This window comes from Mustela lutreola, chromosome X, assembly GCF_030435805.1.
Source record: "Mustela lutreola isolate mMusLut2 chromosome X, mMusLut2.pri, whole genome shotgun sequence".
Lineage (NCBI taxonomy): Eukaryota > Metazoa > Chordata > Mammalia > Carnivora > Mustelidae > Mustela > Mustela lutreola.
Window position 1 is genome coordinate 17,767,745 of NC_081308.1, and position 26,029 is coordinate 17,793,773.

General features: G+C 41.0%; 1 protein-coding gene across 2 annotated transcripts in view; it reads left to right on the forward strand.

Annotated features, from left to right (window-relative positions):
- Positions 1 to 26,029, forward strand: part of PHEX (phosphate regulating endopeptidase X-linked) — a 211,781-nt gene that overhangs the window by 67,146 nt on the left and 118,606 nt on the right. For both annotated transcript variants that reach the window (XM_059157512.1, XM_059157511.1), the window contains exons 10-11: positions 2,542 to 2,635; positions 5,090 to 5,218. In XM_059157512.1, the coding sequence (XP_059013495.1) occupies positions 2,542 to 2,635; positions 5,090 to 5,218 (223 nt within the window). The remainder of the gene's footprint in view (positions 1 to 2,541; positions 2,636 to 5,089; positions 5,219 to 26,029) is intronic.

The following is a 26,029-nucleotide window of genomic DNA, read 5'->3' on the forward strand; positions in this document are numbered from 1 at the left end:
AGGGTGGCAACAACCCCAGGAAAATATGCTTTAGCCAAATTAGAAGAGATCCAAAATCGTGAGTGGGGAGAAAGGGGATAAAAAGAGGTTCAAAAAGGAAGAAAGAAAAAAGAAAAAAAAAAAAAAAAAAAAAAAAAAAAAAGAAAAGAATTTTTTTTTAAAAAAGAAAACACCTAAGAAAAATGTAAAAAAAATATATATATATATTAGATAAACTAGTAAAAAATCGTTAAAAAAGAAAAAGGTAACAGTTAAAAAAAAAAAAAAATTTTACCCGAAGGCGAGAAAAAAAAAAAAAAATGAAAAAGAAAAAATTAAATTAACTGCAAGACTAAAAAAAATCACAGGAAAAAAGCCATGAGTTCCGTGCTTGGCTTTCTCCTCCTCTGGAATTCTGCTGCTCTCCTTGGTATTGAAACCGCACTCCTTGGTAGGTGAGCTTGGTCTCGGCTGGATTTCTTGTTGATCTTCTGGGGGAGGGGCCTGTTGTAGTGATTTTCAAGTGTCTTTGCCCCAGGCGGAATTACACCGCCCTTACCCGGGGCCGGGGTGAGTAATCCGCTCGGGTTTGCTTTCAGGAGCTTTTGTTCCCTGAGCGCTTTCCGTAGAGTTCCAGAGGACGGGAATACAAATGGCGGCCTCCTGGTCTCCGGCCCGGAGGAGCCGAGAGCCCAGGGCCCCACTCCTCAGTGCGCCCTCAGAGAACAGCGCCCAGTTACTCCCGTCTGCCTGACCTCCGGCCGCGCTCCGAGCTCACCGAGCCTGCGACCGGTTCAAGGTAACACGGAGCTGCGAGCTTACTGTCGGCTCTGTCTCTGTAGCCGGCTTTCCCGTTCCAATACCCGCAAGCTCTGCGACACTCAGACACCCCCGATCCTTCTGTGACCCTGCGGGACCTGAGGCCACGCTGACCCCGCGTGGGCTTCGCTCCGGTTTAGCCTCTGGAGCGATGTCCCTCCGCGGAACAGACTTTTAAAAGTCCTGATTTTGTGCGCGGTTGCTCCGCCGCTTGCCGGGAGCCGGCCCCTCCCCCCGGGGTCTATCTTCCCGTCGCTTTGGATTCACTTCTCCGCCGGTCCTACCTTTCAGAAAGTGGTTGTTTTTCTGTTTCCAGAATTGCTGTTCTTCTTCTCTTCGATCTGCCGATGGATTTTCAGGTGTTTGCAATCTTTAGATAAGCTATCTAGCTGATCTCCGGCTAGCTGAAGCAGTCTCAGCTTGCTACTTCTCCGCCATCTTGACTCCTCCCCCCAGTCCCATCTTGTTTCATTTTTTTCCCATCCCTGCCCCGCCACGACCCACCTCCCTGCCTCTCAAATTTCTTATATCAGAGAGATCATATGATAATAGTCCTTTTCTGATTGACTTATTTTGCTTAGCATACCTTCTAGTTCCATCCATGTTGTTGCAAAGGCAAGATTTCATTTCTTTTAATGGCTGCATAGTATTCCGTCACATATATATTTTATCACCTATCACATGTATCTTTATCCATTCATCTGTTGATGGACATCTAGATTCTTTCCATAGTTTAGAAATTGTGGACATTGGTGCTATAAACATTCGGGTGCCAATGCCCCTTTGGATCACTATATTTGTATCTTCAGGTTAAATACCCAGTAGTGCGATTGCTGGGTTTTAGGGTAAGAGAGTTGATTTTTCTTAATGGGCCAGATGCCATCTTCATGTCACATGGATCTAACATGGCTGGATGACCCAAGAGCCATCACAGGAATGTGTATTATTAGCCACCATGGTAATGGCGCAACTGTGAGTGGATGGGTCATTAAAAATTCATCGTCACTATTGGATTAGAAATTAGATCACACATCCTTCTGAGGTCAGGACATCTTTTGCTTATAGAAAAAGGCAACAGTTAACAAAAGTTAATGGGTTTTTTAAAATAACTGTTATGGGCACTACATGAGTATATGGGCTTGTTCATATGTTTGGAAATAATGACAATAAAAAATCTGGAGTTTACTCTTTATTAAGGGTTTTTTACTTACTTGAACCTCACAGTTAACCTATAAGTTAGTGATCATCCTCGTTGTATGATAAGAAACCATAAAATCAGCAAGTTTAAGTGACAAACTCAAGCACATATAAGTATAGAATCAGGGTGCAAATCTAGATAATTGGTATTGGCCAATATATTAATGTTTTTTCCCAAAAGTAAGAATTCATCTGTATTTTTGAGGTCACCTAATAATTCCAGTGTATGGACAGTTTCTAGATAGAAAAGTCTAGGCTCAACAATGGATTCCATGCCCTGAGAGGGAAAGCAAAACGTTGACGCTTAAGGCCTCGGGCTGGAATCTTCATTTCATCTCCCTGTTTTAAGTGGTGAAAAGCAAGCCAGTTTTGGTTGAGCTTATTGACACTGTATCATCTTATATCATTTCTCAAGTGCAAGTTCTACAGTTTTCTATGAGCAGAGGTCCCTCCGTGGAGCTTGGCAAGCAGTTTTCCCCAGGGTGTTCTGTGGAGTATCAGGTATCAACCTAATTGTAATAAATGCACATTTCTCTCTGCTAACAGGACCATTGCCAACTATTTGGTGTGGAGGATGGTTTATTCCAGAATTCCAAACCTTAGCAGGCGCTTTCAGTATAGGTGGCTTGAATTCTCACGGGTAAGTTTGAAGAAGATTGCAATGTTACATCACTGGATAACTTTACATGCTGGAACAGTCTGTATATTGACTAATCCAATAAAAATCATCTTTAGGGATGGGACAGAGGGAATTTTGCAGCCCAAACTCTACTCTTTTTTTTTTTTTTGATTTATTTCTTTTTATTAAGTGAAACCTTATGTACTGTAAACTACACCCAAGCTGTACTTTGATGAGGCCATATAAAGATATTTGGGGCAATATTTGGGACTGGCATCTTGTTTTCACTCTCTCTTATCGACCTATTCCCATTTTTCCCAGTGTTTTTAACTGGGTCACTGAAATTATAGTTCAAATGTATCTTAGTGATATATTTGTAACTATTTTTCATTTTCGTTATTATAAATATTCAAAATGAGCATAATACACATATTAGATAATAAAGTTTCATCTTAATTTAGGGGTAGAATTTTGTCTTTATCTTGACTTTCATTCAGTCTTTGAATTTATCCTAATTCTGCTAGGCCAAAGAGGCCTAAATCTAGTCTCCCCGGGGAACCCAGCTCAGCTGCCTCAAACACTTTGCTTCTTTCCCCCCTCACTTGGTTCTTTGATTTTCGCTTCACTCCCTCACTTACATAGGTATTATTTTGCCTTTGTTTCACAAACTTTTGTCTGAGTAATTTTCCCATTACTAAGGACCTAATGGTTTTCTGTTTGTTTGTTTGTTTTGCATTTTAAATATTGTGTGACTTTTAAAAGGTATTTTAAATTTATTTTTCTCTCAACTAGAAGTGAATGACATTTTATAACAGTGCTTTCATTTAACAGATGTTTCGGTTATTAGAGAAACAGGTAAATACAGGAATTTTTGGAGGGTCATTACTATTGAGCAGTAGCACAGTTATTTTGGACACATTTTGGCTCTCAAAGTCACTAGATTATTGAGTTTTATAGAGAACATCATAAAACAGCTATATTTATTGAGGTCATATCAAAAGGTTAAGTTACAAAACAAGTAGATTTTATTTAAATATATAAATATATATTTTTATATGTGCCTATATATACATGTTCTATATATATATATGTGTGTGTATATATATATATATATATATATATATATATATATATATTTATGTTTATATATATGCATGTGTATTTTTAACTCCTGTGGATCACGTAAAAGATAGTACCCACCTGCTTTTCAGCCCTACTGTGAAGCGAATAAGAGAGAACGGTGTAAGAAGTAGTGTGTGAAAATGGGCGGGTTGGGTATGAGGAGGGGATGTTTCTTCAGTGTAAAGAGCTAAATATAACATGGAGCTGCCAAAGACAGTTGTAGGATCTCCCTCTCTAGAGATTTAAAGAATACATCGATTTCTTCTGTCTGTGAGGGGTTATGTTGCCACAAAGCGGGGGGGAAGGACGGAGCAATGGTTCTAAGCATTAAGCCCGCGTCAGCCGCAGCCTGGGGCCAGCGTGGTGCAGGCCACGCAGCCACCGTGCTCAGGGCCTCCCTGCCTCGCCGCTTGCCTTCAGTTTGCGTTTTGAGTGCTGAACTTCCATCCTCCAAGGTCATTTTAAGCACTATTTATTTCTTTGCTTTCATCACCAAGAGTAAACCTTTGTGCCTTCCAAGTCCTGCTTTGGAACCCTCTCGCTTGTTTGTAAATGTTTTCCTATAATGACTTAATTGGGACAGATGGGAAGAACATTTTCATCCTTTTTTTTTTTTTTTTTTTTTTACTTTGTTACGGGTGTGTCCTTTGCTAAATAAGCCTCTTGGGTTGTTCACATGGGCCATGTTGTCCTTGGACTTGTGAGTGTACTACCCAGAGGAAAGAAACCCTTGCCGGGCAGGAACTTTGATCACCCATTGATAGTAGACCTTTCCTAGTGGAACTTCAGTTACCAATAGCTATTTTTTAAAAAAAGATTTTATTTATTTGTTTGACAGACAGAGATCACAAGTAGGCAGAGAGGCAGGCGGCGGGGGGGCAGGCTCCCTGCTGAGCAGAGAGCCCGATGCAGGGCTCCATCCCAGGACCCTGAGATCATGACCCGAGCTGAAGACAGAGGATCTAACCCACTGAGCCACCCAGGTGCCTCTACCAATAGCTTTTAAAGGCTGTCTAGACACTTGGATGGGCCAGCATCCACTCATTTCCCTGCTAACTGAAAAAAAACTGTGCCATTCTCCTAATCCTTCATTTAATGGGGAAAATTGAAAGGAAAGAATAAATACATTATTTTCTACCATCAAAATATTTTCATTCAGTTTTAAGTCTAACTAGGAACAAGCAGAATTTATTTCTTCGTCTGATTTCATTGTCTGCTCTACCATGAGACCATGTATATGGGTTGGGGTGTGTGATATTTTGTAGCCTGTTTTCTTCAGGTTGTGTGAATTTTTTTTTTCAGCCATAGGTTTTATCCAAGTGAACCTCAATCCAGATCAATTGTCTCCCACAGGTAATTCAGGGAACCACAACTCTATTGCCTCAATGGGACAAATGTGTAAACTTTATCGAAAGTGCCCTCCCTTATGTTGTTGGGAAAATGTTTGTGGATGTGCACTTCCAGGAAGACAAAAAGGAGATGGTAAGTTCTGCTCCACCCACTGGTAAGAGCCATGGCAGTCTGCCGGGTCCAACGTGGACATGGCCAGCAGGCCCATAGCAGCTCTGAGAGTGATGAACCTAGATAGAATAATAGTTCAACTTCAAACCTAGAATATAGTCTTGAAAGTTCAGGCAACTTAGAAGTGAGAAAAGAAGCATGATGTTATGTCACCCAGTATCTGAATTTCTCCTGTAGAAGTTAAATGTGTAAAGTCGATGCTTAGGAACAAAGAGGGCCTAGAAAATTTTATGAATAGATATTGGACTTTGTAATTACAGAAGGTAGAGCCTCTTTGTTTTAGAGATGAGGAAGCTGCAGACCCTGAGACAAAGAGATTTGTAATGTATTTAATAACTATTAAATGGTTTAGAAATAGAAATAAAATGCAAGTTTTTTTTCTACTTATGCTGTGTTCTGGAATCTTCAGAGGTGTGACATTTATTTCAGAGACAATACTGTGTGTCTATTTTTTGTTGTTAACCTAAAAAGAAATCCTTTTATTTTGGGAATTCCTAAGCATATACAAAAAATGGAGTGAGCAATGTAATGAGCTTTTCTGTACCTATGATCTGTGGTAATTTGCAGTTGCCGTAATGGCATTAATGGTCCAACCAGATCTATCTGCTAATAAAACATGAGATTTAGTTTCATTAATTTACTCAACAAATACTTGTTGAACACCTGTTATATGCCAGGCACTGTTCCAGGCACCTGGGAAACCGCCGAGAACAGGAAAAAAGGTCCCTGACCTCATTGAGTTGACATTCTGTTGGGTGGGGGACAGAGAAGTGTGTTGCAAGATAGTAAGGACCCTGGAAAAAAAGAGAAAAGGAGATCAAGGTATGAAGGAATTGGGAATGCTGTAAGGTGAGGGTGTTTGGGGCAGGTTACAGGATTCATTAGGGTGGTCAAGGAACGCTTCACTGTGAGGCTGACGTTTGGCAAAGATTTGAAGGATGTGAGAGATTTAGATACGGCAGCTATCTGGGGGAAGAGTGTTCCAGACTGAAGGAAGAGCTAGTGCAAAAAGTCCTCTGGCCGGGTTGAGGCTGGAGCACTCAAACAATAGCAGGGAGGCCCATGAGGCTGGAACGGAGTGAGTAAGCTTAAGAAGTAGGCGCTGCAGTCAGAGCAATAATAGAGACGGTGGCATTTTGTAAGGTCTTACGGGCCATTGTGGATTTTTATCCTGAGCGCAGTGGGGAGCTAATATGGGCTTTTGAGAGGAGGCTTGATGTGACCTGACTTATGTTGAAAGGATCTCCTTGCTGCTGTGTTGAGAAGAGACTGAAGGGAGTCAAGAACAGAATCAGGGAGACTAATTAGAAGACTGTTGAAAGAAAGGGGCACCTGGGGCATTTAGTTAGTTAAGCGTCCAACTCTTGATCTCAGCTCTGGTCTTAATCTCAGGGTTGTGAGTTCAAGCCCTGCACTGCACTCCATGCTGGGTGTGGAGCCTACCTAAAACAAAACAAAACAAAAGACCATTGGAGGGACCAGGTGAGAGATAATGGTAGCTTGGACCAGTTGGTAGCAGTCGAAGTTGGGAAAAGGGGTTGGATTCTGAAGTAGAACCAACATAATTTGCTGACAGATTGAGTGAGGGATCTGAGACTGAGAGCTTTGAGTCTGATTTCTTTGGAAGCATGAAGTTGCTGTTAACTGAGAAGAGGAATGCTGTGGAAACCAGATTTGGGTTTGGGAGAGATCAGGAAGTTAGTCGTGGCCATGTTGAACTTGACAGGTTATCAGACTTGCAGTTGTGAAGATGTCAAGGAGGCAGTAGGTATGAATCTTGGCTTGAGGACAGAGGTTGGGGTTCAAGGTTGGGAAAGAGAGGAGAGGGTGTGAAACAGTTGTCCAGGGGAGTGGGATAGTGAGTAAACTGAGGAAACATGGTTACCCGGAGGCAGTAATGGTGTAGATGAGGTTGAAGGTCCTGAATGGAAAGACTCCTTACCCTCACAGTGTGTTCTTCTTCATTTGTTTCTGCTGCATGGGAGGAGAGAGTGTATTTTGAATTAGAAACTTGGATTTAGCCATGGTGGGGGTTTTTTGGTGTGTATTTTCTTTGTGATGAGTTATGGTTTATGAATGCCATGAAGCAAAATATCTAGACATAATTATAATATAGGGCAGGAAAAATCATCTCCCTCTAACCTTCCCGGTTCTTGAGATCCCACTGTGGTAAGAACACAGATTAACAAGAGAAAACCAAACAAGTTTAATAAGGCATATACCTCCTGTATACAAGGGAGAGACTCAGAAAAACCGAGGAACTCCCAGAAGTGGCCCAGGCCACCACCTTAATTACCATCCCCAGCTAAGGAAAAAGAAGATGACAATACGGCGGCACAGGGGTGGGCAGGCCAGTGTTGGGAGGTTACCAGGAAAAGCACAGTAGACAAAAGATAAGGTTATTATGCAGATTTAAGTCCATGCTCTTCTCCATTGATCAGAGCTTCTAGAGATGGGAGTCATCCTCCTTTTCCTGAGACAGGGAGGAAGATACCCTTGTAAGGGAGATTTCCCTCCTAAATGTTAATTTCTCTCACAAAAGGGTAGCTTTGACTCTGTTTTGAGAGGGTTCCCTGTGTCTGTAACTTCTCAAAAATAATCCGTCCCAAATAATCAGTATGCCCAAGAGATATATTCTAGGTATATTTCACTAATAATGATCTGTTGTAGTCATTCAGATGAGAATATATGAGCAGCTTGGATGCAGGTGCTCAACAATCACTGATTTTAAAGGCAAACACGTAAAGTCTGTTACATCACAATATTTCAAGTAATTGGTATTATGCGCTGCTACATAGTACGAACTGTTTGGTTTTATGTGTTAATACTGTGGGAGAGGAAGAATTTCCTATACCCTTCAAAGCCCCCCCCCTTTTTTTTGAAGATTTTATTTATTTGGAAGAGAGAGCACATGTGTGCACATAAGCAGGGAAAGGGGCAGAGGGAGAAAGAATCTCAAGCAGACTCCACACCGAGCAGGGAGCCCGAAGCAGGGCTTGATCTCATGACCTTGAGATCATGACCTGAGCCAAAATCAAGAGTCCTACGATTAACCAACTGAGCCACCCAGGCTCCCTCAGGGTCCTTTTAGCTGGACAAAGAATCAAATTGACATGAGATGGATCAACAGGACAAAACCAAATTTAGCTTTGTGCATATAGAGAATCCACACAGACAAGAAATTTTAAAGACCGGCACCGTGAAGCTTCCATGAGCTCCTGAGCTCGGGAGAAAGGGGAGGGTGTGAAGATACAAAGGGGCAGAAGACCATTTGCAGGAAGGTGAGAGAAGATGTTTGGAAAAACGAGCTGGCCCTGCTATGCCCATAGATTACTTAGGTACAGAGGAATTTCTGTTAATAGCTCTCTTCCTCAGGCACAGGCTCGGCCTACCGCTGTAAATGTAGGCAGCTGAAGGGGAGGTAAGGAACTTTTCCTGAATTTGCTGGATTTTGTTTGCTTTGGACTCAAATTAATCTTGCCAAGCTGGCCCCATCTTGGGGCAGGTAGGCCTTGGCCCCTACAGTAGGTAACACATAACTATGTATTTGCTGAAGTTTGCCTTGGAATACCTTAAATCTAAGTATATTTACCTGGACTTCTTCCTCCCCCCCCTTTTTTTTAATGCTTTGGGGAATTTTCTGCCAAGCTTGAGACTGTATTGGAACGTCCAATTCCCCTTCTTGCAAATAATTCCACTGGAGAATTAATGTCTTATTTCAGAATGCTCAATATTCCTATTGCGTGTTTTCTTTCACTCTTTGCTTAGAGTAAATGGATTGAGAATTTTTCAGATAATCACAGTGGTAACATTATAAGCTTTGGGAAGGATATAAAAACAATTAAGGCATAGCAGAAGGTTTTTTTTTGTGTGTGGTTTTTTTTGGCAGTAGAAGAATTTTAAGTAATATGAAAGGTATGTGGATTAATTTGTTTTTCTCAGTTTTGGTGTGAAAGTCCCCTTTTCATGTGTTAGGGTGTAATATTCTAAAATAAAGTTGATTTTGGCAGTCCCCCCCCTTATTTTGATATACATGGGACTTGGAAGTAGTGGGATAGTTACACAGATACTCATCTATTTTACATAAAATTGTTTTCCTCCCTTAAGCTGAAGCTATTTGCCTCAGGGAATACTTAAGTTGGAAACTTATAAGAGAAATATCTGACTTTTTATAGCCTTGCTACAGGGCTCTCATCCAAGAACCACCTGGAACCACTGATTTACTTGAAAAACCATTCTGTATTATTAACTACAGCCCAAAGAAAAAGAAAACCAGAAAGATCCCCAGTGGGACAAATTGCAGAGACTCTAACTCCGAAGGAAGGCTGCTGTTGTTCTATTTACAAAAAAATTGCTAAGCAGATGGGTACATTCAGAAGGTTAAATTTCAGGTGCTTGTCAGACTTGAATGTATACACAAATCAAACGAGGCTCTTGTAAAAATGCAAAATCTCACTGCATTTTACGAAGGATCTTTTTAACTTAAATCTGGGTGAGGACCGAGAACTTGCATAACAAGTTCCCAAGTGGTGCTGATGCTGCCGATCCCCGGACCACATCTGGAGTAGCAAGGCCTTTGCAGCACTCATTTGCTTGCCAACAGTTTCCACCAGAAGCCCGACCCTGGCGATTCGTGTGAGTGGGGTAGGCTGTTGATTGGGATACCAGTACTTTGTTTACCAAAGCCTGTTGCTTTAGTGCAAGTAAGTGCTTCAGTTTTTTCAAACCATTGAAAAACTTCCTTGTCCAGATGATTGGTTTAAAAGGACTTTGTTCAGATTGGTTTAAAAGGACCCCTGGGTAGGGGTCTCCAGGCCTCTTGTTTTTTCTCCGAGGAACTGATTAGTTTTCCTTTGACAGCTGGTATTTAGATTCTTCCAAAGGGCTTCCTGCTTCTCCTCAGTAACCCTTTGTATAGTCTCTCTCTCTCTTTTTTTTTCTTTGTATAGTCTATTAATGGCAGATTTGGCCCAACTACCTCTGCTTGGCATCGTTTGTTATAGAGGGCAGGAGAGAGTAGTTCCCTTTGAGGTTTCCTTTGTAGAGGAGTAAGCCCCCCACCAACCAGGGATCTCTTCCTTTTCACTGGGGAAAACACGCAATTCAAAGTTGCTCTTTCTTTTCCACTTCCCATAGGCAAGTGTGCATGTGAGCACATGTGCACGCGTGCACACATGAACACACACACACAGACACAAATATACGTTCATACTATTTTACTTACACAGAACTACAGGAGTTTTACAGATTTAATTAGAAATGGGAGGGAATAGCATGTCAAAAAGGAGAGTTCTTCAATGCAAAGCCCCCTAAAGATGCACAGGGAAGATTCTTGTGGTTTTTTTTTTTTTAAAGATTTTATTTATTTATTTGACAGAGAGAGATCACAAGTAGGCAGAGAGGCAGGCAGAGAGAGAGAGAGGAGGAAGCAGACTCCCTGCTGAGCAGAGAGCCCGACTCGGGACTCAATCCTAGGACCCTGAGATCATGACCTGAGCCAAAGGCAGCGGCTTAACCCACTGAGCCACCCAGGCACCCTCTTGTGGTTTTTGATACCGGGATAGGGCCTTAACGCAGGTGGGACTGGCTGTAGGCCAGGCCAGTGGAGTGAGAAGAGTGGCAGAACTCTTCGGGCAGTAGTTGTCTTTGTTACCTAGAGTGGCACTATCCAAAAGAACTTCAACATAAGCCATGCATGTAATTTTACATTTTCTAGCAGCCTCATTAAAAAAGGAAAAGGAAGGGGCACCTGGGTGCTTCAGTCGGTTAAGGGTCTGCCTTTGGCTCCGGTCGTGATCCCAGGGCCCTGGGACTGAGTTCCATATCGGGCTCCCCATGGAGCCCACTTCTCCTCTCCCTCTGCCTGCTGCTCTGCCTACTTGTGCTTGCTCGCTCACTCTCTGTTAAATAAATAAATAAAATCTTAAAAAAAAAAGGTAAAAGGAAACAGGTGAAATTAATTTTAATATATTTTGTTCAACTAAGTATGTTCAAAATGTTATCATTTCAACAAGTAATAAATATAAAAATTATTAATGTGATAGTTTATATGCTTTATTTCAAGCTAAATCTTTGAAATTTCATGTCTATTTTATACTTACAGGATAGCTCACTTCAGATTAGCCACATTTCAAGTGTTCCTTTGCCACTGTGGCTACCATTTTGGACATGCAGTTACCATATTGGATAGTGCCCATTTAAAGACTTGAAGAGGGACCTGTTGAGTTCGGTGTGCTGGGGATTTCGTCCCTGATGAGAGCATGCTCATCGCCAGATTTGGGAGGGTAGGATCATCGGTCCCTGACCAGCTGGGTTTCACGGAGGGCTCTAATATCAGGGGAGAAGCACTCAAACAATACCAGGATTCATGGCTTGGGAACCAGGATTTGGAGTTGGAGTCAGGCTGCTACTTGGTGAGGGTGTTTCAGGTTCCCTGGTATACCAGCATAAAGGAGATAGATTCCAGATGCTTCTCTGCAGTTAGCACCTGGGAATCTTGCTTCTCATTGGCTCATAGGCTGGATGGAGAGAAGTCTACAATTTAAAGGCATTCAGTGCCTAGAAGTTGCAAAGGTCTTGGTCAAGCTGAAAGCCGGGGGTTCCAAGATCAGATACCCTTACAGGCAATAACATTAAATAACATACAGAAATAAAGCTGGCTAGGTATCAGCAAAAGCCAGGGCAAGTGCAATGATGAGAGGAAATTGCCTCTGGAACTTGGTGTCTGAGACACAGTAGTGGTGAATAAGAATGAGTATGTTATTCAGGATTCAGCTCAGACTATATTCATGCAGAATGCCTGCCTTGCTAGGTTTCTGGTGTGTGTGTGTGTGTGTGTGTGTGTGTGTCTGTGAAGCCATGTTTCTTTTTTTTTTTTTTTTTTTGAGAGAATTCAGAAATAGGGATTTTTATGTGGAATCTCCCATATTTTAAATCTTGGTCAATACTTTGGAGGCTAAATGAAATATGTCCTGGGCATACCATTCTGTGTCTTTTACACTAACATTCTCTCTCTCCCCTCAGTCTTCAGAAACAAAAATCAGGACCTTGTTTAGTAGAGATCTTCTTTAATTTCTTAAATCTTATTTAGAACACCATGTATAATTTTAAAATACAGTGTATTAGCTGAACATTAACAAGTTGCTTTTGTGGAAAGTTTTACACAGGAAAGTGGGACTCCTCAAAGAATACATGATGTATTGTTGCTATAAACAGAGATGATGCTCTTGTCCCATGGTAACAAACTCTGATCTAAATGCTCATGACCTAAATGACAGGGGAAGACTAGGGGTGTGTTTGTGGGTGGGGGGAGGAAGGATGTCTGGAGTATTACTTGGTATTTTGCTTTTCCATTTTCTTTTTTTTTTTAAGATTTTATGTGTTTTTTGACAGACAGAGATCACAAGTAGGCAGAGAGGCAGGCAGAGGTGTGAGGGAGCTGGATCCCCGCTGAGCAGAGAGCCCGATGAGGGGCTCGATCCCAGGACCCCGGGGTCATGACCTGAGTGAAGGTAGAGGCTTTAACCAACTGAGCCACCCAGGTGCCCCTCCACTTTCTTTTTATAAAATTATTATTATTAATTTAAAAAAATTTTTGAATTTTTATTTGAGAGAGAGTGCACACGTGCATGTGGGAGCATGTGAGCAGGGGGAGGAGCAGAGGGAGAGGGACAAGCAGACTCTCTGCTGAGCACAGAGCCTGATGTGAGGCTCGATCCCAGAACCCTGAGATCAGGACTTGAGCCGAAATCAAGAGTCAGATGCCCAACCAACTGAGCCACCCAGACACCTCTGTTACTAATTTTAAAGTAAACTCTACCTTTAACATAGGGCTCGAAAGCATGACCCTGAGATCAAGACTTGCACACTCTACTAACTGAGCCAGCCAGGTGCCCCTCCCTTTTAAAATTATTGATGATGATTTATATCTAAAATACATCATTAAATGCCCATAGAAGTATCTGCATCCATGGAGGGTAGGTGAAGATACCAACGATAGCCAGGAAGAGAAGGGATGGTCAGCATGGGCCTAGTGTGACTAAAGTGGTAAGGGTTTTATGCTTTAATAATCTGGCAATAATAATAAAGTAGCTAATTTTACTGAGGTTTAACTGGATATCTGGTACTCTTCTAAGTGTGTTTAACTGTTAACTCATTTTGATACTCATAATGGTCCTATATCTGCTTCTACTGCCCCCCCATCTTCCAGATGAGCAAACTGAGACTCAAAGAGTTTAAGTAATCCAAAGATCAGACAGCTTAAAAATGGTTCAGGTGATGTTCATGCCTAGACAATCTAGCTTTAAACTCGTGCTTTGTTCCCCTGCTTCTCAGTGAAAAACAAAACAAAAGAAAATAAAACAACCCTCAGATCTTCACTGATCTTATATCTGGAATGAGGAAACCAGTCAAGATGAGGAGACTTCGTCATCTTTTTTTTTTTTTTTTAAGGATTTATTTATTTTAGAGAGAAAGAGTGAACTTGTGAGTGGGCAGGGGCAAAGGGAGAGGCAGTGAGAATCTTCAGGCAGACTCCCTGCTGAGCATCGAGCCCAGCATGGGGCTCAATCTCAGGACCCATGAAATCATGACCTGAGCCGAAATCGTGAGTCAGTCATGAGTCAGACACTTAACTGACAGAGCCACCCAGGTGCCCCAGTGAGAGGAATTCTAAGTGGCTTGTTTTATAATTAATTTACCCTTATCAGGATATTATTTATTCTAATAATAAGATCTTATAAAAATAAAAGGCACATGTTTATTTCTTAGTGTTTTAGAGATAGGAAATAATTGGAATAGGTCTTGCTTCTAATACTTCAGTATTTTAAAGATAAATACAGTAAAAGCTTAATTCAAGTCCAGCCAGTTGACATCACATTTTCATGTTCATGTAATTTTCAGAAGAAAGAGGAAAATAATAAGAAATGAGCTGATTCAGATGCTATCAGAGACTTCATCCAAGAGCAACTTTTCTAGGTGTATCTTTGGTCCAGTCTACACAGTGAGCTCAATTTTAAGTATTTTCTACATATATCAGTCTGAGGAGTGTTCCCTGATGTTTGGAATGGTGACCCAGGGCTCTGTAAGCATTCTCATCAAAAAATGCTTTTTAAAAATGTTCGTAATTCTTTAGTTAACAAAACAGAAATGTGAGCATATATCTTAAAGAACAATTTTCTATTAAGTGTTAATGCAAAAAAAAAAAAAAGGGTCTTTCAGCTTTAACTGTAGTTTCTAGAAAATTCAGTGAAGTTAGTTTCACATTTGAACATTTTGGCTGTGCTAAGTTCTTCTGGTCTGAAACCATGTCACTTCATTTCATTTCAGTCACTGTGTCCCCAAACTCTACTTATCTTTATTCATGTATCTCAGCTCTACCAATACCAGTAGGCACGTTCTTGTTGGTACTGCGTATTTCTATGTTTTTGTTACAGAGTGAACCCTGTTAAAGAAAAAAATTGTTTTTTATACTTTTTTAAATGGTGAGGAAGAATTTATTCAGTACTGTTGTAGAAAATGCAAGGACTAGTCACAGTAGGTGAGAGAGATTGGGCTCAACTCTGAATAGAGGAAAGACCAATGGGGACTTATATCCAACAAAGAGAGCTGTGGAGTCAGTAGATGGAAAACTGCTAGGATGAGACCTCAGAGGTGAGGGGGCTTTTGCTGAAGGCGGGCAGGTGTGATCAGATAGCAAGGGTGGGGGAGGAGGGATTTGATTAGATATAGAGGATGCTCTGATACCAAGGGTAGGGGGTTCTCTCTAGACGAGTGACCGACTGACTGGGATTATTGCTAACATTGGGCTACACAGGCTTGGCAAGGACAGGATGGGGGCCAAGGTCAAGGCCTAGTCAAGAATAGGGCTTAGAGGAACCCGACTATGATTTGGTCAAGAAAAGAGTCTTGGTCAATTCTCAAATCAAAGCTAAAGTCACTTACTAAATTTTGGGGGCACCTGAGTGGCTCAGTCGTTAAGCGTCTGCTTTCTGCTCAGGTCATGATCCCAGGATCCTGGGATCAAGCCCTGCATCAGGCTCCCTGGTTGGTGGGAACCCTGCTTCTCCCTCTCTTAATTCCCCTGCTTGTGTCTCCTCTCTCGCTATGTCTCTCTCTGTTAAACAAACAAACAAATAAATAAATAGTTCTAAAGAAAAAACCAACAACAAAAAACACAAAAAAATTACTAAATTTTAAAAACATTTAAAACATTACTACATTGTTAAAACATACATAATACTTATACATGAAAATATTCTGTATGCAGGTTAGTCTAGTTAAAGAGGAATGAATCTTTTATTATGCTTCGAGTTTAGACCTTATTAAGTGAGGAATTAAGACTTTATTTCCTATGTAAAACAATTCAATAATTTCACCGGCACTCTAGGGACTTATTTCTTTTTCCCTTTCTGGTAAAGACATTGTTCATGTCCCCAAGTAATGCTGTAGATGACCTACAGTATCTTCCGATTTTCTGAGCTGCTCTGTGTGACCAATTCCAATAGTAATGTTTATCCCCAAAACAGGTTTCTCCTACCAGCCCATACTGCTGCAGCTGGTGCCAGAGGCTTAAGTACCCTCATGGGTCCAATTGCAGTGGTGGAATTTGAACTTGCAACTTCCATACACTAGGAATTCACCTCATTAGTGAGCCAAGATAATTGAATTGATGTGCTGCCATTAATATTGAAGTTCTCCAGTTCCCCTGCTCACTGTTTCTCTCAGTGGTTGAATAAATGAGATGTAACTCTAATGTTGGTGGCAGAAGTCACATGAAAGTCAGTGTTGCGCATTGTAGCAACGCCCTTATACTGAGGGGTTCTTCGTCTATGGCCGTTGCTGCTAACTCACGAGGGCTGCTCTCAGTCCAGCCGTTGCACAGATACAGACAAAGTTCCCTTCAACACAAGTCTTGGAAAGCGAGGCTGTCCTCTCTGACGACCATGTCCATTTCTGTTTGTCTGGTCAGGGCTATTAGCCATCATGTCAAGATCAGTTTCTTTGGTTCTTTGCGGAAGACCTGTCTGAATGAAGGCAAACCAAAGTGATTTGAGTTTCCAATGGCTTTTTAATATAGTTCTAAAATATTGGCCCTGTATAGAAATTACATCCAGTTTCCTGCAAAGTTGCTTTAGCATCTCAGAGCCCAGCTATACTCTTACTAGTTGGGGTGAGTTAGTTGCCATCTTTGTGCCTCTGTCTTCCGGTTTATAAATGGTGCACCAGTTTCTGCTGCTACGGTGATGCTGTGCAACGATCAATCGCTAAACCTCAGGGGCCTTCCCCATGAGCAGTTATTGCAGATGCGTGCGGAGTCAGTCGGTGGGCCCCTGGGCAGCTCTGGTTACTTTGGCTGGGCTTCTCAAATGTCTGGGGTTTGGCGGGTCTAGGCTGGCTTTGGCAGTGGGGATCGGGATGGCTCACTTCCTTCAGCTGGCTTGCCTGGGTGTGTTCTCATAGCGATGGCAGGGGTGCAACTGTGGGCAGGCAGGACCACGTGAGGCCTCCTGCGGCCCAGGCGCAGAACTGGCATGATGTCAGGTCTGCATTCTGTTGGCCAAAGCAAGCCATAGGGCTGGTCCAGATTGACAGACTGGTGAAACAGAGCCTGCGTTTTTAGTGAGAAGAACGGTGCAGTCACACAGCAGAGGGCGCGGACAAAGGAAGGGTCTAGAATTAAAGCCACCATTACAGTGAGTCACAGATAAGGGAAACAAAGATTCCTTGAGGTTTGTGGGGAGGACGAGCGAGGTAATCCACATAGAAGACTTAGCACGATGCCTGGTGTGCAGGTAAGTGCCCGGTGGTTGTTAGCTACTGTTACTGCTACGTGACATGCCGAAGATGAATCCTAATGAGAGAATTCATACCATCAAAGTGCTGGCATAGACCGTGGCAGCTCTCCTGCCCTGAAATCTCTTCTTTCTAATTTCTCTTCAGAAGAGTGAGAGGGAGGGAGGTACCTGAAGGTTACTGCTTTTCCTTATCCTCCACACATACCCACTATAGTAGCCTTCACTTGGGAAAAGGTCCTTTTAATACTAGTGTCCTGGCCACACTCCGGAACCTGCCCTATCATTTAATGCTAAATCTGGCCCACAGGAGAGTCTCAGGAAACAGCTCAAGGAGCCAAATATAATTCCTAGAACAGATCCAGGTTTCACAACTCCCTGTGGGCTAAATCTTGTTACAACAAAGGTCATCATCTAACCCTAGTCCCGACAGTTTTTTTTAAGGAACCTTTGGCAAAATGAAATCCGGCAAAACAAGTAATTTAGATAGCTCATAGGGAATTCTTTTGAAAAAAGTGTGGACACTACCCTTGCTTCTGGCTTTGAGTGTGTTGCCACAACCATGACATGTTTGGCTCATCTTTCTTGTTGGTCTTGGATAACATCGGACCGTGTTGCCTTTGTCCCAAATTATGGGCCATAGTCTTGTTGATCAGATCTGATCAGGCCTGTGGACTGAGAAGACCCTGTACTAAAAATTCATTCACTGTAAAAAAAACATTTGCACCTCCAACAGAGCTGAATTTTAGAAGTGACCAGGCAGTTACTTGCTCAGGGAAATTTACCCACAGCCAAGGGCTAGGCCTCACGAGACTGGTTGATTTCTAAATATTATTCTGGTCTCTGCTTCATTCCCTCTTAGAGCAGGAAGTAGAAAACTGGAAAAGACAAGTTACAAAATTTGAACACAGTCTTTCTGTTTATACCCAGTAAATAAGATCTTACTCCTTATTATCTCCACCCAAGTCTTAAGGTTTTTCATAAAAGGATGTGCAGAACTCTTACACCACCGGCCAACATGCTTTATAGCATATCTGTGACCCAAATAACTTAATAATGTTTTTTCTTTTGCCAACATATTTAATAGCTATGCAAGTTTGTTAATCCCAACAAACTGGTATGATTTGTTTTATTAGCTTGCTTGGCTTCTAGAAATCTCAGCATTTTCTAGCTATCCTTCGTTTTTCTGGCTTAACCCCTTCTCCCATTTCAATATGGGTCTCTTCTTTACTTCTTACTTTCATGCCATTATTCTGTTTTTACCAGCCAATTCAGACTCCTTTTAATAAATAGTTAGGGTATAAATAACAAATATTTAATACTTATTAGTACATTGATTTATATAATGTGTCTGTTTTTAGTCAGGTGACAATTACCAGAAAGAGAAGTTTTAGAAACCTCCCTCAGCCAGTTTCTTATAGGGTTAACAACATAAATTATTGATAATGATTTCCATTTTTCACATTCACTAATCTAGTGATAACAGCTGAAGGGAACCTGTCCTGCTCTGCTCCAGTGGGGAGACCCAAGACTTTCGAATCTATCTTATTAAGTGAGATACTACTTACCATTTCTAAATCCACATTAAAACAGAAAGCCTATTCAACATTATGGCTTTAAGAATTTTCTTAAAATTATATCATTTTAAGATTAATGCCCACAATTAAAAAAAGAGATTAATGCGCACAATCAAACTTAAAGGTTTTTTTCTTTTTCTTTCTTTCTTTCTTTTTTTTTTTTTAGAGCTCTAGCAGCCCATGATTATTTCTACCAGATACACAGTATGTATCTTTTAAGCCATTTTTAGCCATCTGTCCTGTACCATTTAGCATCATCCCTGTCAGAACGGACTGGGCTAACTTACCAAGTCATTTGACTTCCATTAGTCTGTTTTTGAATAACTGCTTGAAGAGCTGTTATACATTAGCATATATGAAAGATAGTTGATTCAATTTCTCAGATTCAATTTCGTTTCTTTGCTAGATGCCACCAGAGGCTTGAAAAGCACAAATCAACTTGTATTTATTGAACATCTGCTATATGTTTTATGAGATATGAAATCATGTCTGAAAAATCATATCACATGAGCTATGAAATCACAAAACTAACAATTTAAAATTGGTAGAACACTTAAGTTTACTTATATAAGGGAGCAAGAATTTCCTCTGCCCTTTAAGGCCTTTCTTGTTGGACTAAGAATCAAATTGATAGGAGATAGGTTCACAGCAACAAATCAAATTTATTTTCATAAGTAGGGGGAATCCATAAAGCCATGAAAATCCAAAGACAGTCAAGTAATGTGAGGCTTGTATGAGCTCAGGAATGGGGGTGGGGGTCTGAGGGTATAAAGGGAAGGGAGACCATTTGGTGGCAGGTGAGAGATGTTTAGATAACAGAGGTTGCCCCATATGCAGGTAAGTTTCTTAGATAAAGGGGGATCTCTGTAAACAACTGTCTTCTTGGTTTAAGCAGACAGTTGAGGGGGGAGATAAAGAGCTTTCCCTGTTTATGCTAGGTTTTGATGGCTTGTGATTCAAAATAATGTCCTTGCCAGAGTGGGCCATCTTGGGGTAGCCTGCCTTGGGCCCTACAGTTTCCTCCTCTAAAACTTCCCTTAAGTTTCACACAGTAAAATTTGAGTTGGTAGGTTGTTCCATCTGTTGAACCGGTCTCCTATGCCTGACAACAGGTCAGTTAAATTAAACTCATTTTAGGAGACGGTGATACAGCTGTGTTCTCAAAGTTAGGCCCATGGTTCCAGCCATTCAGATATTAAACGAGAGGCATTTGTATGGATACAAAGACAATGATTAATGATTGGATCAAATTAAAAATCACTTTGAGTCTGAGGATAGGTAGTTGAGATGATTTCTACATGTCAAGCTTGAAGCATCTTTAGAGTGAGAGCAGGCAGTGAAAGTCTGATTTTTCTAGTCTGTAGCTTGAATATCTGTGGTGATCTTTTTGAAAGGCCCACAGAGCAACAGGTGCGTGCGAAGGTTGCCTATGTGTGAGATTTTGGAGGTTTCTCTGAAGTTTGCATCAAATCTTTCCTACTTGTTGGCAGGGTTTTAGGAGAAAGAGCAGTTTTAGTTTTCAAATGAATTCAACTCACAAAGATGGGAGAAGCATGGAAAACATTATTTTGGAGAGTTGTAGCCAGGCATTGGAGGAAACTAGGAAGAATTAGTATCTAGGTGAGTTTATAATGATTAGTATTAGGATTTAATATTTATTCAAAAGTATTATTGAAACATATTTTCTCTGTATAATTACCCTCATGTTTTTCAAAGATAGCCTAATTAATATTCATTTGTGAAAAACCTAGCTTCAAAAAACCTTAGCCTGATCATTTACATAAGTGCAGCAAGAATAGCAGTTGATCCTATGACTTTTTTTTTTTAGGAGGGGAGGGGCCAAGGGGGGAGAGAGAGAAAATCTTAAGCAGATTCTAAGCCCCATGCAGAGCCCAGTGCAGGGCTGGATCCTGTGACCCTAAGATCATGACCTGAGATGATATCAAGAGTTGAATGTTTAAATGACAGAGCCACCCAGGTGCCCCAGGACTTTTAAATTTTATTATCATTTTTTCTTGTGAATTCGTTTTTATTGGGCTCTAAGAGATGGATTGGGTTGGGAAATGTCACCGTGGATTATGTCCCCACCAGGGAAGTGTTCATTCTGATCTTCCCAGGACAGCTTCTGGAACTTTCTTTTTTTTTTTTTTTTTCTCGGAGCTGCTGCTCTTGCTGCCAGCAGCCTCATCAGATCTGCTGCTGAGCAACTCCTCTTTGAAAGAGAATCTTTTTTTCTGGGGACCCTCCTGCTTCCTGCCTCTTCAGGATCATTAACTGGTTCCTCTTCAGGGAAAGAGTTCTTCCTCTTGGGAAGACTTCCACTGCCAACCTTCTCTTCAAGATCACCACTAACCATCTCCTCCTTGGGAACAGATTTCTTTTTCTTGGGTTTGGAGAAGGAGACAGAGGCAGCTGGGATTTCCATTTCTTTGTCCTGAGGAGCCTTTCAGGCCTTTGGCCTTTGCTTTCTTTTGGGCCTTTCACCTGTCTCCTCGGCGGTACTGCCGCTGTTTTCTCCTCAGGGGTACTGCTGCTGTTTTCTGAAGACAGGAGAGTGCTCGCTGCCAGCTGCTACTTGCTTTCTTCATGTAGAACTTCTCTTGTTTCTCCAGCTTCCCAGCAGTCTTAGCAGCCACTTCTTCTGCCTGAACCATTGCCTCCTTCCTGGCATCCAGATCCTTTCATGCAGTCTCTCCAGTCTCCTAGACGGACAGGTGCTTCTTGACTTGCTCTGGAAGCTTCTCCCCAAATGTACTTGTGGGCACTTCAGAGAAAGACTTACTTCTGGAGGCAGTATTGCATTTGTTTGCCAGGTATCGGGAGATGCAGCCCGTGTGCTTAGCAGCTGCTTGGCCAGTGCAGGTGGAGTAGAAAATGAATCTGTATTTTGTGGTGTTACCCCTTGTCTTCAGGGCTCTGGATGTCTGGAATTACTCAGCCACCAGGTATGGCCAAGGCTTATTTTCCTCTCCTTTTCTTTCTTTCTTTTTTTTTTTTTTTAACTTGCTTTGCTGCAACTTTTTATAAGGGGTTTCTACATTGAACTTTTAACAGCCTTTTGAGGCCAGAAGCCAAGCCAAATACTTGCCGTAAGATTTTGCCTGTAGATTTGGGTTAATTCCTCTTTTCCTGAGGTTCCCCCCAATATCTTGAGGTTTTTGTAACTGCTGGAAAGTGACCTTCTTTATTCACCTAGTAAGCTAGATAGTAGGCTGTCATTTCCCAAGGGGCTTTATTGATTCAATAAAGTCAACCTTAGTTCCTTAAAGCTGTCTGGTCATATCTGAGTCTGTGCATGTCTCTCTCAAATATGACATTCCAGTCAAAGCCTGGATAATATAACCAGTGTTTCCAGTTATGTCATGTCATAAGGAGAAGGATTCTTTTTTTTAAAAAAAGATTTTATTTATTTATTTGACAGAGATCACAAGTAGGCAGAGAGGCAGGCAGAGAGAAAGGAAGGGAAGCAGGCTCCCCGCTGAGCAGAGAGCCCGATGCGATGCGGGGCTCCATCCCAGGACCCTGGGATCATGACCTGAGCCGAAGTCAGGGACTTAATCCCCTGAGCCACCCAGGTGCCCCAAGGAGAAGAATTCTTATTGAACTTATGCATATATGTTGCCATGAAAATAGAATAATACTCCCTGAGCTTCTGAATTCTGGAGGGCTCAGATAAGGAGAAAAAGAGAAGTGTTTCATTTTGTTGACAAAATGCTCACAGATGAACTGTTGTAAGTTAGCTTAAGAGAAAAGTTTCCTTAAATCTATAGAAACAAAGCATTTGAAAAAATCAGCAATGTTTTATTTTTTATTTTACTTTTTTAAAGAAATGGTTTTATTTATTTATTTATTTAACAAACGCTTGTGTCGAGGGCTGACTTTCAACAGACCACAGTGAGGGAGTTGCTCTGCTTTGTGTGAAATCCCAACCCAGAAGCAGGTCGTCTATGAATGATTTGGCCCCAGGCTCCCCCCCAAAAGTCCGCAGTGTTTTAAACAAATGCATAAAAAACTAGTTACCCTCCTCATTCCATTACGGTTCTGCTTGAGTCCAGTTTTTCCATTAGCTCTGGAAATTTTTACATAGGTAAGTTTTATGATTTTAAGCTTATCAGAAACTTGTCCTCAGACTTCTTTTTATGGGTCTCAGTGAAGATGAGGTACATTTGTGCATTTATTGTACATTTGCTACCTTGTAACAGCATTAGAATAAATCAGTAACTAAATGATAAGGTAGAAAAATGTCCGTGGTCCGAGATCTGGTTAGAGTTCATTACAATGCAGTTGACAAGGAAATTTGGTTACGTCTGTGACACACAACACTTTAAGATAATAACATACCAGGACATCGGATTTCTAGGAGTTTCCATACCATTTTTAGACCACTTAATAACACATCTACACAAATAAAATCCAAGAGGGTTTAGTACCACTTATTTGACAATGCTTCTCCTGTAATTTAACATGCCAGATAAGCCTGATCAGTTAAATGTCTCACAAAATCTTTGAAATGTTCCATGGGGTCTGTGTTACACCTCAGATTGTGGCCAAAAGACTTTATTTTAGAATGTGATTTTGGAAAGCATGTCAAAAAATATTCAAGTGTGTATGTACATTTGGTTAAATAGGATCACAGATTATTATGAAACAATATATAATTATCCATTTAACCAAAGTGACAATAAAAAGACTTCAAAGACAAATGCAGAATGTTATGCAGTTGTGGGCAAAATTTAGCTCTTTATACAATAAGACTCAGTTTTCTTAAGTAATCAAAGGCTTGATAAATAAGGGTAATTATTTTGACAAAACACATAATGCTAGTTCTCTAGGCAGATAACTTTATTTTTTTAAAAATATTTTATTATTTGAGAGAGAGAGTGAGAGCGCGCATGAGACCAGAGAGGGTCAGAGGGAGAAGCCGACTTTCCACTGAGCAGGGAGCCTGATGGGGACTTGGCTGTAGAAATTCCAGGATCATGACCTGATCCAAAGGCAGTTGCTCAACAAGCTGAACCACCCAGGTGCTTCTAGGCAGATAACTTTAAAGGCAAAGAAAAAGTTTGGTTTATAGTTTCTTTTTTTTTTTTTTTTTAAAGATTTTTATTTATTTATTTATTTGACAGAGAGAGATCACAAGTAGGCAGAGAGGCAGGCAGAGAGAGGAGAGGAGGAAGCAGGCTCCCTGCTGAGCAGAGAGCCCGATGCGGGACTCGATCCCAGGACCCTGAGATCATGACCCGAGCCGAAGGCAGCGGCTTAACCCACTGAGCCACCCAGGCGCCCCAGTTTATAGTTTCTTTTTAAGAGGAGACCAGTAGTTCAGGAGAACTTTGTCCTTTTTTTTTTTTTTTAAGATTTTTATTTATTTATTTGATAGACAGAGAGAGATCACAAGTAGGCAGAGAGGCAGGCAGAGAGAGAGGAGGAAGCAGGCTCCCCGCCGAGCAGAGAGCCCGATGCGGGGCTCGATCCCAGGACCCTGAGATCATGACCTGAGCTGAAGGCAGAGGCTTAAACCACTGAGCCACCCAGGTGCCCCGAACTTTGTCCTTTTAACAAAGACAAAATTTTAATTTTACACCAGTTTATTCTTGATATTAACCCATTTACTTACTTAAATTTATCCTAATCTTAGTCAGTACCAACCATGCGAAAAATGGTTTTCCAAAGATTTTTTTCCCCCCGTTAACCTTTTACAGTTTTCTTCTTTATATTCAGATTTTATCTTACTTTCCCTCTTTAAATAAGCAGCCTAAGGGCGCCTGGGTGGTTCAGGCTTTAAGCGTCTGCCTTTGGCTCAGGTCATGATCCCAGGGTCCTGGGATGGAGCCCCACATCAGGCTCCCTGCTTGGCAGGAGGCCTGCTTCTTCCTCTCCTACTCCCCCTGCTCGTGTTCTCTCTTCTGCTGTGTCTTTCCCTGTCAAATAAATGAATAAAAATATTTTAAAAAATAAATAAATAACCAGCCTCACTTTAGGAAAAATTATTTTTTTCCCCTCAACAAAAATGTATTTCTGTTTCCTTATACTACTTCTTGCCAAAAACACATTTTATATTCCTTGTATACAGAGTTGTGCCCCTTATTATCTCCAGTAGTAATATTTATTAGAATTCATACAAATTCTTAGAAGGCTTAATTTCTAGTGAAAACTAAGTAGTAAGCAATTGTGAACTGTTATACTGGTAGTCTTTAGATCGACAAATTTATGAATAAGTTTTATAATTTCTAGGAACATGCACTTCTTTATAGCATAGTCTTTCTTTTTTTTTTTTTAAAGATTTTATTTATTTATTTGACAGGCAGAGATCACAAGTAGGCAGAAAGGCAGGTAGAAAGGGAGAGAGGAGGAAGCAGGCTCTCCGCGGAGTGGACAGCCTGATGCGGGGCTCGATCCCAGGACACTGGGATCATGACCTGAGCCGAAGGCCCAGGCGCCCCAGCATAGTCTTTCAATAAGGCACAAAACATGTTTATTAACAAACCCAAATTTATCTTTAGTTTCTCTGTCATAAGACAAAAGTTAGATAAACCTAGGTTTAGTAGTTAAGGCTTCATTATTTTATATTATTTGAAAATGATTTAGATGTTAAATGAATTTAATTTATTACTTAAGTTGCCAAAACTTTAAAATTTCAGGTTGCCACAGCTTTTGGTAGCTTTTGGAAGCTATTTAAAAATAAGTCTACAAGTCTTTTTGTCTTATTTACATCAATTTAATTGAGTTGTTCTGAACAATTCTGTTTAGATTACCCAACAAACTTCATGAGGCATTAGACAAAGTCAACCATTATATTAAGTTTTTTTTCCTGGTAAATGTTGTAAATGGGAAAACATGAAATTGTTCAACTTCTAGTAAACACGGGCAGGATAAGTTTTCTATTTTATGCTGGTAACTCTGAATATATGTCCATTTAATTAAACCAACAATCTTAAATAAGCTTTAATACTGAATATTTTCCCCCATCACATGAACTTGAAAAACATTTGGGTTAGTTTCTGTCTTTCTGAGTGTTAGATGCCCAGCCTTATAAACGCTTGCCTTCAAACCAACTACGTAGAGTTTTCTTACAAGTTAATTTTAGCAAAATCATCCAGAAGTAGAGAGACTGTCTTGCATTAACAACATATGTGGACACACATACACAGACAAGATACAAACAAAAAATCTTCTTTTTTTTTTTTAAAGATTTTATTTATTTGACAGACAGAGATTACAAGTGGGCAGAGAAGCAGGCAGAGAGAGAGAGGAGGAAGCAGGCTCCCTGCTGAGCAGAGAGCCGAAGGCAGGGCTCGATCCCAGAACCCTGGGATCATGACCTGAGCCGAAGGCAGAGGCTTTAACTCACTGAGTCACCCAGGCACCCCTGCTTTTTGTTTTTACTGATACTTTTGTAGATG